Source organism: Sinocyclocheilus anshuiensis, unplaced genomic scaffold (assembly GCF_001515605.1).
Source record: "Sinocyclocheilus anshuiensis isolate Anshui unplaced genomic scaffold, SAMN03320099.WGS_v1.1 scaffold265, whole genome shotgun sequence".
Lineage (NCBI taxonomy): Eukaryota > Metazoa > Chordata > Actinopteri > Cypriniformes > Cyprinidae > Sinocyclocheilus > Sinocyclocheilus anshuiensis.
The window spans coordinates 195,608-210,399 of NW_015536465.1; the positions used below are offsets into that span (position 1 = coordinate 195,608).

At 34.3% G+C, this 14,792-nt stretch overlaps 1 protein-coding gene across 1 annotated transcript in view; it reads right to left on the reverse strand.

Moving 5' to 3' along the window:
- Positions 1 to 14,792, reverse strand: part of LOC107688464 (integrin alpha-9-like) — a 97,952-nt gene that overhangs the window by 55,917 nt on the left and 27,243 nt on the right. Inside the window, exons 9-15 of the mRNA XM_016486173.1 lie at positions 12,191 to 12,328; positions 10,929 to 11,034; positions 8,519 to 8,613; positions 7,533 to 7,623; positions 5,310 to 5,355; positions 5,036 to 5,190; positions 2,550 to 2,710 (exon numbers count right to left, since the gene is read on the reverse strand). Of these exons, the coding sequence (XP_016341659.1) occupies positions 2,550 to 2,710; positions 5,036 to 5,190; positions 5,310 to 5,355; positions 7,533 to 7,623; positions 8,519 to 8,613; positions 10,929 to 11,034; positions 12,191 to 12,328 (792 nt within the window). The remainder of the gene's footprint in view (positions 1 to 2,549; positions 2,711 to 5,035; positions 5,191 to 5,309; positions 5,356 to 7,532; positions 7,624 to 8,518; positions 8,614 to 10,928; positions 11,035 to 12,190; positions 12,329 to 14,792) is intronic.

Here is a 14,792-nt window from a genome sequence, read left to right on the forward strand (position 1 = left end):
GATCGCGCTGCGCACACACAGAAACATATTGTCAGCACACCCCGTGACTTTTATTAATAAAACAGCCTAGATATTGGATCGCTACACTATATTCCTCAGCAACGAGGTGGCAGAATCGCTGTTTTTGAAGTAACTAAACAGCTTCATTGTTTGTAGTGAGAGATGTGCAGACGCAGGTAATTCACACACACAACTGTCACAGACTCTGTCTGTCTCTCTCAATCAATCAATAATTCATTCAAATAAATGCTATAATTCATTCAAATAAATGTGGTCTTACTGCACTATTTTATCTGTGTCTGATTTGAAGCGGGCAGAATGCTAGAGCTAACGAGCCGTACATACATACATACATATATATATATATATATATATATATACATACATTTTTATTAAATATAGTATATATACACTGTATATATGTAAATAGTTTTACCTCAAAATACGCATAGTAAAAGTGCTAGCCATTCAGTTTTAAAGTAATTTTTACACATATGTTAATGAAGGAACACAAAAGGCACACAGTTTTGTAGAATGACCCTCATCAGTCTTAAAGCTGCAAAAGGAAACCATGTGTGAATGTACTTGAGTAAAGCAAGAAGACTAGGTCAGCAAACCGGCACTCTATTGTCACTGGTTGTATGTTGCTGGTTAATGCATATTTGTATCATGCGCTGTTCCATATAAAGCAAAAACAGGAGCGTGGTATGGGGCGAACCCTTCCTGTAAGAAGCTCCCCTATGGAGAAGTGGCCTGCAGAGGCTCATAAAGCAGCACCAGTGAAATATACAGGCTCTGTGTGTGCCTCCTTGTAAGAGCTCAAGCTCCACGTCGCCCTGAGGATACTGACGCTGTGACAGAACGCTGGGATAGCAGCCTATTACCAGAAGACAGACAACAAGAGCCCAACTGTGCGGCCACAATGACGACTGTCTCTCGACAGACTTGCGAAACAAGGTCTCTCATTAAGAGCGCCGCATTTCAAAGGTAGTTGTTTGTCACCTGATGTTGGGTGTTTCATTTTGATAGCAAGACTTTATTATAGGTCACTTAGCGAAATTCTCTTTTGAGCTCCCACTCGGAAACAAACATATGGATATGTCTGACGTCCTTTGAGGGCAAGACTGCAGTAAATAGCAACACAGTTTGGTCGCTCAAATCTCTCGTATGGCTTCAGTATACAGCACAAGAGTCATTCTCCAACCAGCAACAAATAAAGACTACTGTTTCAAAGCTATTACAGAAAAATTCACATGGACTTATTTGGTGCATGTTGATGGAGTAAAATAAAGTTCAGCAATAAAGCTTGCTTGACCTCCAGCGCAGGGCTGTTTGCAGCACAGGTCATGGGAGAGAAAAGACAGCGGGTCAGTCGAGGACAAGTGTAAACAACATCACATGGACCAGCATGAATTCTGTGGTGCTGATACATCTAGACTGAGACCTCTATGACAACGGCCACGTTTAAGTCAACATAAAATGGCATTCACAAGCCATTTACTTACGTAATATGACATAATTCCCTATGAAATGGTATAATCAATGAGAAACAAAGTATTTTATTATATCAGGAATTGAAAGTATTTTTATAAGTGGGTGTTACATGCCAAATTTTACTACATTAGCATTAATCTGAAAAATTAATGAATAATAAAAGAAAAGAAAAATGAATTACTGCATTGACATTAATCTGTGTTAAAATGTTTTATTTTTTTTACACGCCAAATTTGTCCACATTAATCTGAAAAATTAATGAATGAATAAATAAAATAACAAAAATATTACATTAACATCAATCTGTTATTTTTTAAGACTAAACTATTGAAAAAAAAATCAGATAATTTGCAGAAAAAAAAACTTAATATTATCTAATTCAATGATGCTGAATTATAAATATCCCATAACTTATATTTTACAGATTATATATTTATAAATTATAATTTTTCAAATTATATATGTATCAGCTATAATGCACTTATCAAAATAACAAAAGCAGTCATATGTCAAAAGTTTCAATATTCAAAATGTGTCATTTAAATTGCAATCTGCAAAGGAGTGAAAAAAGTGGAAACTGGGATTATGCATAAAATAATGTCTTCAGAATCATTCACACTGAGAATTGAACAAACTGGCTCAGAGGAAGACAGGAATCATGTCTCAGTGTCAGTTTTTCTGTGATTAAGAGATAATACAAGACTTCTTCACCTTAAAAATGGCTGTCAAATGCAAAAATGCAACTAAATGCATCATATTTTGTGAGAAATTATGATGTGCTAGAGAAAAAACGAGCACTATTTTTGTAATTAGCATCGCAAAATTAGAAAGAAACAAGTATTGCATTTCATTCAGCAAATAAGATGCAGGGCGGTGTTTTATGAAAGATTCATTCTTTGGGATAACATGCTTGAGTGAATGATGCACAATAAGACTAGGAACATGTATTACGGAAGTAAACAATGAAGTTTGATTTCATGTTGAGTTTAAAGGACAAATCCCAGAAGTCTGAACCTTCGGAGCATGAAGTTCTGGAATATCAGAGGAAAACTCACCCTCACGAAGGACGTGTACTGATGGCACTGCTGTCGGTTGATCTCCAGGCTGAAATGCTGACTTACAGCAACTGTCTGCTCTCCACCATTTCCAAAATACACCCGCGGCGGCAGACCTTTGTGTCTCTTATCTGAATCTGCGGTTAGATTGTACAGCAACTCTGAGGAGAAAAATAGACACCCACAGTTCAGTAAGACAACAATGTGTAAACATCTCTCAAACACGGTCTGTTTCAAAACTCACTATCAGAAGCATTCCAGGGCGATTTTAGGGATTTAAAAACAACGTCAAGTAAGATGTCATGTTCCCACTGTCAAAGTCGTGGAAATGAGAGAAAACAGTACAAGAACATTTCTGGGGCCACGTCCAAGAGTTAAATGTTTGTGATTAATTTCTGGAAGTGTGAGAAAACAGCAATGGCATGTAGGAAAATCATGGTTCAAAATGTCCTGATAAATCTCATTAAGAAATGTGTGGGTCATATTTCATCCCAAAATGTAAAAAAAAAAATAAAAATAATAATAATAATCAAATAAAATATAAAATGAATAAAATAAAAAAATAATAATAAAATAAAACAAAACACAAAATGCACTGATGAATGTGTGGCTCGTGAATGAATGAATGAATAAATAATTAAAATAAAAAATAATAAATAAAAAATAAAATTGAATGAATTAATAAAATAAAATTAATAATTTAAAATTAAAATGTATTGATTTAATGAATGAATGAATGGAAAATAAAATATGAATGAATGAATTACTAGTTAAAAAAATTAAATAAAATAAAAAAATAAATAGAAGTATATGAATAAAATAAAAATTAATAAGTAAATTCTCATTACTGTAATGCAGTTAAAATTTCATTCTCATTACTGTTTACATTGATTTAGTTTTAAATGAACACATTTAATTTATTGCAACAAATACCATTATGATGTGTACTTTACAATTCAAATAATATATTTTTTCATATTATAATAATGAGATTTGCATTACAGACATAAGAACTGAAAGAAAATGTGTTGAATTGTCATGAAAATGTCAAAAAATGAACTTTGGGCTTTTAATTGTTTAATGTCCAAAAAATATGTACTTACAATTCTGTATATAACTGTGTATGTGACATAAAAATCTTGAATCTTGTAAACATGTTTCAAGTTCTTTATGCAAAATATAATTACTTTTTGTTCTTTTGGTTTTGGGATGAAATACAATCCAGACAGCTCTTCGGTGAGATGCATCCATCTACACCTACAGGCTTTTCCAAAAAACAGAAATTGATCAAAAACAGAACTCTTGGACGCGGCCCCAGAAAGAGCTGCTTTCTTTCCACAACCTGATGAATTTCTTCAGTTTTTGTGAAATTCACCCAGATGAGGTCAAATGTGTAATTGCGGGACCATTGCTCCGATCCTGACGCTGAGTAAGAGCTATTATTACCCTGCTGCTCTCACAGGGCGTCACTGTAATGAACGGGCTCCTGGACCAATGCAGGGGTTGTTGTCTTAATACATCCAGCTGTGAGCGCACCATGAGCGCACTACAGCCTACAGAACCAGGGCGTCACCCAGACACAAGGTGCTGCAGTACTTTCCAACACGGGTGCCAAGTGGAGTAACACTAGTGCTCTGTACTTCCCAGAAACCTCCCATTATGTAACACCCCCTTTATTTACTCCATCTCCCATAAGGCCACACCCACTCAGCGAGCATTGGCCACGCCCAAAAGTTGAGCAAGCGGTCATTCGCATCGAATCCCTGTGGCTGCACGGTGTCCATCTTCTCAAGTTAAACAAACACATGCAGTCAAGCTCATTGAGCTGAGAGACAAAAATAGAGCTAGAGGCAAAATATCAGAAACAAAACTAGATTTAATGAAAAACAAGTCTTTTCTGAGCAGTTTTAAAAGTGTATTTGGTGAGATCGCTCAACATTATGGGAGGGCCAAAAGTGATCCATAGTGCATTGCTGTTTTTGTCTCTAACATCTGATGATATTTCATAATAGTCTATTCTAGGCACGTCTGCGTGTTGATAGAGTGAAATAAAGGTCAGCACAACATGCACTGACCTCCAGTTCAGGGCTGTTTGCACCACGGGTCACGAGAGCGAAAAGACAACGGTTCAGTTAAAAACAAGAGTTATCAAGACTATCTAGTTATGGGTTTAGAGTGTATGCAGACACCTGTTGATTATACATATAGTGTTGTTGAATGTGTAACAATGAACAACAAATAAACAAACAATTTTATTACATTTTTTTTAATTTTATAAAAATAAAATGAAATTTAAAACAAATTTAAAATAAAATATCAAACAATAAAATAAAATATTAAATAATAAAAATAAATAATAATAAAATAAAAAATACAATAAAAATAAAATAAAAGAATAAATTAAAATGTAATTAAATTAAACATCAAAATAAAATAATAAAATAAAAAAGCCCAAAAACAATAATAATAATTCCACAGTGGCTCACCTATGTGGCCAGGTACATGTTTTCCTCGAAAGCTCATGCAGACGGTGACGTTGAAGCAGTTGAGATGCGGAGGGCCCTCGTGACACTGCGGTACTGTGATGTTTATCGAGACGGGCAAGAAGATGGAGATGTCCACAGAGATCACCGGCCTGGATCTGTCACAAGCAACAGCAAATAAGGTCAAAGCTACATCTGAATGGATGATTATCAGAGAACATCAACTAGGAACTGATGTAAATACAAGCTTTTGCTGGATCAGAAGTGCACAGCTTACCTTAACAAAACCACACTGTCAGCCATGAACGCCCCTATCGTCACATCTGATATGGGGGAAAAAACGATAAAGTTTTAGAAATAAAGTTTAGAAGAATAATTACATGCTTTTATACTGTTATATAAACCCTGTGATGCTATGCTGTTAGAAAAGGTGTGCAAAAACTATACTTTTAACACTATTACATTCCTTCAGAGTAAACTTTCTGGGATGACCCAATGACAAACTGTTGTACCTCTAAAGGTACTGTAGCTGCTGTCATAGGCAACTCTCATATATTTCAGTTCATAATATGCACTTTACAGTTAAAAGGTCAATAAATAGTTAAAATGTTCAGAATAATCATTAGAATAAATAAGTAATATATTTTTTGTTAATACATGTCAATTCATTTCATATTATTCAGCTAAAACCATAGAAAAAGAGGGGAACCTATTTTTTTGTTCCGCTTGGGAATTATTTAATTGTTGCTATCAGAATAGTTTTACCGGTGCACTACAAGTAGAAGAGCCACATGAGAAGAAGAAACTGTAACCCTCCAAGTTTATTCCTCTTGAGTTAGAGAGGCCAATGAGGTACGTGTTTTATCGTGTTAATTGCTTTGCCGTATGTGAACATGTGTAAGTTACGTGACCGCGTGTTAATGTATAATTAGCCAATTAAGTGTAATTTCTTACGTGTTGAATGTGCACTTTATTTATTCGTTTTGTATGTATTTTTCGTTTATTATTATGTCTAAAACACCACTTTTAGAGGGTTAATTTAAGTTTTATGTATTTCCTTTCGTAGTTCTGACGGCATTGTTGGGGCATAAAAGGGCTACAAGACTAGCATGTACAAGACATGTTGAAAACTCGTGTCCAAATAAATGTCTGTTAAAACCAAGAACGACCTGAGCCTTTGATTCAACTCGAGGGGAGTAACAGGTACAATCCAGTGTTGTAATTGTAATTGTAAATAATATTATATAACATTAATTTAAATGTTAAAAAATACATTAAAATTTAAATTAAATATTTTAATGAATAAAAATGCCAAAAGAGCAAAACAAATTGATTAAAACTAACTAAAATTTAAATAAAAACGGAAAAATATTCAGAATAATGAATACAGTCAAAATATGAATAAACACAATAATAGTATGTAATTAATCATTAATATTTTTTCAATATTTGTTTCTGTAAGTGCAGGGTTATGCTTGGTCACCAGAACATTACATAGGGTTGTATACAAATCATTATGACCACTAATTAGTAAACTCTAATGGAATAACGCATTTTATCTTAAAGTATTGTACATGCACACTGATATATATATATATATATATATATATATATATATATATGACACAGATCAAGCAATTATTTTTTAGTAAAAGATGAAGCCTTCTTTGTTTGATTTTCTCTCATTTTATTTAATCACCGTATCCACTGTGGAATGCTGTAAACAAAATGCTTGCTGGCTATGAAATCAGAGCAGACAGAATGTGTCAAAGAACGGTTAAGAAAATTAAACAAACACTCAATCTACATTCCCAGGATTAGTGCAGAATGGAACGTTCTCCATCATATAATTAATCCCGTTATATATATATATATATATATATATATATATATATATGACACAGATCAAGCAATTATTTTTTAGTAAAAGATGAAGCCTTCTTTGTTTGATTTTCTCTCATTTTATTTAATCACCGTATCCACTGTGGAATGCTGTAAACAAAATGCTTGCTGGCTATGAAATCAGAGCAGACAGAATGTGTCAAAGAACGGTTAAGAAAATTAAACAAACACTCAATCTACATTCCCAGGATTAGTGCAGAATGGAACGTTCTCCATCATATAATTAATCCCGTCTTACACAACAGCCTTCTGTGGATGTAAAAAAAGATGAGAAGCATCTTTTGGGCATTTTCAAAGGAGCTTTCACATCACAAGTCCAGTCACTTTGGATCACATGTTGTGACGAATCACTCATGTCATAAGTTACACATTAAATTTTAATGCTTAGAGGTTTCCAGAATGGAATAAACTCACTGGAGGTCAGTAAAAACGTTACATGTTTCCCATCTTTACGTGGAGATCGCAGAAGGCCAATGTAAGTGGTCTGGCACCCGTCGCGGTTTCTCACTGAATGTGGTCGGTTTTGATCTAGTTCATTCGGAACATTCTCAGTGTTCATTCAAGCAGAACTAGCCAAGTGTCTAAAGCAAAGCCAAACCTGGATATCCATTTCCATCCATGTCCACATTGCCGGAAATTGACTGGCCGAACATTTGGAGGGTGGGGTTGATGCTTCGCCCAGACAATCTCTGCATACGATCCAGGTGAGAGAAAAATCACATCAATTAATCAGAAACACCAGTATTAACATCCACACAGACCAAATCATTAATAAAACATCCATAGATTTCTGAATGCCACGTAGTTCTACACATTCCCTATCACATGTTCATTTATTAAATATTTCAGCTAATTTGATTATGCTTTCAGCTAGTAGTATCAGTGTAGCACTCTCAGCTCCATTTAAGGCATTTTTCCTACTAAATCAGCACAGAAAATGCACAAAAGCCAGTGGATTCCATCTGGACCTTCTAGTTATCCATCAATCAAACTGTTAAACTGCATGAGCTAAAAGGTTTCTCAATAAAACAAGTGATGCACTGCCAACTAAACCAATCTTTCAGATTTATTTTAATACAGACACCAGTCAAGCTCAATAGCACCATAAATAAATGACAAATCTAAACAAATGGTCTAAAGTATACAGTACTGTTGAGAGCTGACAATGTAAAAATAAATACATAATAAATAAAATAAAATTCACATGGTGGTATTTGTATTCATGTCTCTAAATCAAGTGTTGTTGAATGTGTAGCAAGTAAATTTAAATATAATACAATTCTAAAACAAAATAAATAATAAAATAAAATAAAAACAATATTAATTAAAAAAATTCAATTCAATTAAATGTAAAAATATTTACATTTTAAATTTAATTTAAATATTTTAATTTATTTACATTTTTAAATTTAAACATTTAAATTAAAAAAATACATTAAATTAATAAAATAAGATAAAATCAAATAATTCTAAAATAAAATAATAAAATAATTCTAAAACAAAATAAATAATACAATAAAATATTAAATGATAAAATATAATAAAATTAAATAATGAAAAATAAATTACAATAAATTAAGTTACCATTGAGTACTTCTTAACTATTACTGTAGCATCACCATGGTAGATGTAGACAGCTCCTCCATAGTCATCCTCTTTGGGGGCTCCAATCGCTACATCTACAGCACAAAAGACAAGCCCAGAAGTCAATGAGAAAGATGGAACCTCTTTAAAACCTCTTTTTTGTCCTTTTTTTTTTTTTACTGTTGGGCAAACTTGTCCAAACTTGACTACAAGCCTTGTAGTCTTAATGGGCTACCAGTTTTAGTTGATGTTATTGTACAGTCTGACATAATATAGTCGTCACACAGTCTTGGCTTTTACTCAAGATCTTATTGGGCTCATACAGTCTGAAAAGCAACAATCGTAAAAGTTAGAACAAAATAGCATAGTGTGCAGCCGAAATAGGTCAGACTGCCAGAGACCTACGACTGGAATAGAAACGCTGGAGGTGGATTTGTGTGTGTCAGGACCCCAATAAATGCCTGTTTGCTTGAAGCCCATCTCTGTTTGAGAGACGCTCTGCTAAGTCACTTAATGGACACTTACGTGTTTTTGAGAGCCTGTAAAGGTCTGTGAAACTTCGAGAGGGTTGAAATCGAGTCAGAAAAAAATCCCTTGTGCAGGAAAACAGCAGTACACATATTTTGAATGTGCTGAGTTCTGGAAACTTTTATATTTCTGTAACAGCACAAAAGCTATAAATCTGAATCACCAGCTTTTGCCATGTAAGACTGAGACAGTTTACTGGCTTATTTACAAGCAAAACCTTTACATTTATGCATTTATACTTTGCATCCATTAGTGTTCAGGGTTTGGGGTCGGTGAGATTTTTAAAATGTTTTTGAAAGAAGTCTCTTCTGCTCACCAAGGCTGCATTTATTTGATCAAAAAATAAAATAAAAACAGTAAAATTGCAAAATATTATTACAATTTAAAATAACTGTTTTCTATTTGAATATACTGAAAAATGCAATTTATTCCTGTGATGTAAAGCTGAATTTTAGGCATCATTACTCCAGTCTTCAGTGTCACATGATCCTTCAGAAATCATTTTAATATGCTGCTCAACATTTACATTTAGTCATTTTGCAGACACTTTTATCCAAAGCGACTTACAATTGGAGAATACATAAAGCGATTCTTCTTAAAGAGGCAAACAGACACAGGAATTGCTTGTAATACCAAGTTTCAGGCATGTTCAAGTACAAGCTAGAAAGGGAAGGAATAAATCAAGAGAAAGACAAAGTTTAATTTAGGATGAAGTCAAGTAACATCGAAAGAGATGAGTTTTCAGCTGTCGCTTATTGGGTCAAAACATTTCTGATTATTATCAGTGTTGAAAACAGTTGGACGGCTTAATATTTTAGAAATCTTTTGTAACATTATAATTGTATTTACTGTCACTTTTGATCAATTATTAAAAATAATGCATGCTTGCTAAATAAAAGTATTAATTTCTTTCAAAAAGAAAAAAAATATCTCCCTGACCTAAAAAAAAGACCCAATAAGAGGCGGGTCAAATGGAGACAGGTTAACCTCTTGTAATCTCTTTATGGTTACAGCCTCCTAAAGGAACATTTACTACCACACTGACCCCTGAACAGTTCATCACAGATGCTTCTCACTACATATATGCACCACCATTTCTGTACAAGGATTTCTGATTGCTTGAATTGGTTTCTTGTTCTAAGCATTGCCAACCCCCTCGTCGGAAAGATTCACTTCCTGTTTAATCTGACACATCTGTCTCCACTTATCAGATATTCCTCAGGCCATTTTAATTAGCTTCATCAGCTCTAATATCTCATTTCCACATTAATGGATGCGTTTGGTCTGTTTATTATGTGATGGTCAGCCTCCCTAAACAGTTTCAGTAACAGTTACCGTATGAGAACAGAGGACAGGCTGTACTAAAATTACAAAAAAAGATGCGACATGCAGAAAGTAGCGCTATAGTCAAGCAATGCATCAGGTGAAGAGCGAAACCAGACGCCAAGAAAAGCCTCCGACTGGACAGCGGGGTGCCAGGAAAATCGAAAGTGAGAACACTAGTCGCAGAGGAGATATCTGAGGTTTGAATCTGCTTCACATCGAAATATCTTTTCCAGTTACTTCACAAACAATGTCTGTCTGTCTCCAATACAGCGGAAATATGATTTTTGCAACATGTTCTGCTGTGATCATTTGAATTAAAGGAATATTCCAGATAAACACAACTTGGTGTATTTAAAACAGTTCAACTACCGTTCAAAAGTTTGGACTGGAGTCGATTTTTAAATGTTTTTTAATCAAGGCTTCATTTATTTGATCATAAATACAGTAAAAACTGTAATATTGTGAAATATTATTTTAATTTCAAATAACTGTTTTCTATTTGAATATATTGTAAAAAGTAATTTATTCCTGTGATGTAAAGCTTTTGTACACTGACCTTGGTAGCCATCTTCATCAATGTCCCCAAGAGATGTGATACACTCTCCAAAATGAGCATTGTATGCATTATCACCCTTCAGTATAGCAACTTCCTCCATCACTCCCTGAACAAACAAGTACAAAAATATTGTTTATACTCAAAACATTTGTCAAGTTGCACGAAGACACTTACCTTCACATTTAAGTCTTGGTCATTTATGGCATAATGCAACTTGGTCATTTATAGCATACGTCATACGAATACCAAACTTTAGTGCCATTCAAGTATGAGTAAAAAATGTAATTTTCATTTTCCTTTTGCAACAAACTTTGCACGTATGGGTAATGGAAAATGTCAATTTAAATACAGAAATACATTGCCATTTTGAATATTGCGTTGCCATTTTGAATATTGCATTGCCATTTTGCATATTGCATTTTAAATTGAATTTCGCTACCTATATGCTTCCATATTCAAGTGTTGTTTATGACAAAATTGGCATCTTTAAAGGAAAATTCACCCCAAAATTTAAATTTGCTGATCCAAGATGTAGATGAATCTATTCCTTCATCAGAACAGATTTGGAGAATTTTAGCATTGCATCACTTGCTCAGCAATGGATCCTCTGCAGTGAATGGGTGCCGTCAGAATGAGAGTCCAAACAGCTGATAAAAACATCACAATAATACACACCACTCCAGTCCATCAGTTAACATCTTCTGTAAAGTCAAAAGCTGCGTGTTTGTAAGAAACAAATCCATAATTAAAACTTCCAGCTAAAATGCAAGTCCTCTATCCACAATATTGCTCTCTCCAGTGAAAAAGTTGTCTCTTCTGAATCAGGAGTGAAATATGATCAGATCAAGCACCATTTACAAGTGAATACAGTCCAAAACAGCTCTAAACAAATATGTGGGTGGATTTTGATGTGCGATGACAACAGGGGATGGACTTTTTTTTTTTACTGGAGGAAGCGTTATTATGGATTATGGACCTGTATTTTGGCCAGAAGTGAGGGATTAAAGTTGAAACGCCTTAATGATGGATTTTTTCCTTCCAAACAGGTAGATTTTCACTTCACTAGATGTTAATTGATGAACTGGAGTCTTGTGGATTATTGTGATGTTTTTATCAGCTGTTTAGACTCTCATTCTGACTATCAATCATTTTATCCAAATCTGTGAAGAAACAAACTCATCAACATCTTTGATGGCCTGATGGTATTTTCAGCTAATTTTTGGGTGAACTTTAATAAGTAACACAGATGTAAGTTAACTCACATTGCCACTGCTGAGGTAAACAGAAACCTGGCCTTCATCCCGGATCTCGCTGTGCATGGGTGCTCCCACCAGCAAGTCCGACAGTCCGTCCGCGTTTAGGTCAACTGCACACAATGAGGAGCCAAAGTAAGAGCCCATCTGAAACCAAGCCGAGCCAAGAGCAAACGGGTCAGGTTACAACGCCATGCACAGGGCACATCACCCCTCCATAAGATGCATTACCTCATTCAATTCCCTTTGGAAGAAAGTCAAGCTACAATTTAGCTACGCTGCCCCATATTTGAACGTACATGAATGAGATCTGAGAGCTGGTTTTCAGCTAACAACTGAATTGTTTTTCATTTTTCTAACACAAAACGTGGTATTATAGAGCATGAGTCATATATAGTACTTTAACCCTGTAAAGGCTGATTTATGAAATAATAGTCAGAATTTTTTTTTTTTTTGGAAATGGAAGTGTTTATCCACCTTATTTTTCCCATAAGAGCGGGCGCAGCCATTTGTAAATTTTATGGGTCTGGTTTCCGGTGTCATTCGCTTCCAGCTATTTTTAGCTGTACAAAACAGCTCGTTTTGCTGCTTGATATTGCAAACTGGTGTGTCTTACCATATTATTTTAATGCATTATCTTAATTATGAACACACTGGTTTGTAGTTTGCACTTTGTTATTCTTCTCGTTATTTCCCTACTGCGAATGACATTTTTACATTTACGTTAAGCTTCCATTTCCGAGCTATAAATAAGATTATTATTCATGTACAATGTCATATTTGTCTCAAAATTAATCAAAAACATTAATGCCCCCCCATCTCGCAACAACCAAAAAAATAATAAATAATTAAGAAAATAAATGAGAACTTTATAACAGTATAGCAGACTATGTGCATAAAGCATAAATAAATATCAGTTGTCACCTTACATCTCCCAATAATATGTCTTAGTAAGATGGTATAGTTTTATGATCAGAGCTCTGTAGTTTCAAAACATATAACACAATGCAATACAATGATGACTGAAAGATGAATACATTCCTCAAAAGCCTGATGATCATATTTGATCATTTTGATAATCAGTAAATGTTTTCGTAAACCAAAAAGTGTGAACCAAGTGAAGCAAGACCTGAAGGTGGTGTTTTTAAAATGACAGTAAAAGGCTTTTTACTTGCTAAAAAACTATCAATCAGATGACAGAAGGCATGTAGTAGAATGTGTACAGCAGGTTTTAACAACATTTTGATCATGTTGATAATCAGAGGCCTTAGAAAATTGTGTATCAAATATGATACAGTAGGCTTTATAGAGAAAATGATCCTTTTTGCCTTTTTAGGATTTAAACAGTACCAGTCCCTACAAATTCTCCAAAACAACTCTTTCTGTGTTCTTCAGAAAATAGAACTTTTCCTATTAAGGAACTATGGTGGATTATATAAACGTTTTACATTTGGAATAAATTATGTTTGTAAATACTTAGAAAACCTGAGCATCATACTCACCATTTTCCCTGAGGCTTGAAAGGTCTTCACAAGAGACGTTCCTTCAATTCTGAAGATGTAAACCTAAAACATGGATGACAATGTAGTTTTGGAATGTCAAAGTGAGTGTAATGTAAACAAAACCTGGAACCAATGATGCAAATTCTGCAAGAAACCACTCACTTTTCCAACACCACTGTCTTGAGGAGCACCAGCTGCCACGTCTATGGTATTCGGGGAAGAGAAGTGACCAGCTGTCACAGCATACCCTAAAACACAAATCTGTGATGGACTGACTACAGCATGGATCACTGAAGCAGTTATTAATATCTGAGCAGGTATTACCGAGGTAACTGTATCTGCGAGGACTCAGGTTGTCTTGATTAAGGTTGTAGTGAGTATTGGATGTCATGTTAAACACTTTGACTGTTCCGGTCCAGTAATAAGAACCAGGCGCACCCATGATAACCAGCTCCTAGAAAACAACATAAAAAACAATAGATATCCATTCAAAAAGCCACCAACTTTTCATCAGGTTTCAGCAGATTCCCTTATGACTCAAAGAAGTTACATTTGAAATCATAGGAGAAAAACAAAGAGCTGTTGGTGAGGCTCTTCTCAACCGAAAGCCACAAATGATGCTGTATGATCTGCTGGTAACCCAACCATGAGCTGAAAGGACGGCTGTCGTTCATCGCTTTGATCAGTCAATGGAGTCTTAAGCTGAAGGAGAACTCAAGCCTTTGAACTGTTTTAATTGCTCCCCATTTTTTGTGACACTTTGTGAATGTGTAACTCCAGAAGAGAAGAATGTGCAATTAATATAATATAATATAATATAATATAATATAATATAATATACTGATGTTCAAAAGATTTGAGGTCAGTAAGATTTTTTTTTAAATAAATTATTTTTTTAATAATAAAATTAAGTTTTATTTCAAATAATTGCTGTTATTTTGAACTTTCTAATAATCAAAGAATCTTGAATAAAAATTTATCATAGTTTCCACAAAACTATGAAGCAGCACAACTGTTTTCAACATTGATAATAATCAGAAATGTTTCTCGAGCAGTAAATCAGCATATTAGAATGATTTCTGAAGATCATGTGACACTGAAGACTGGAG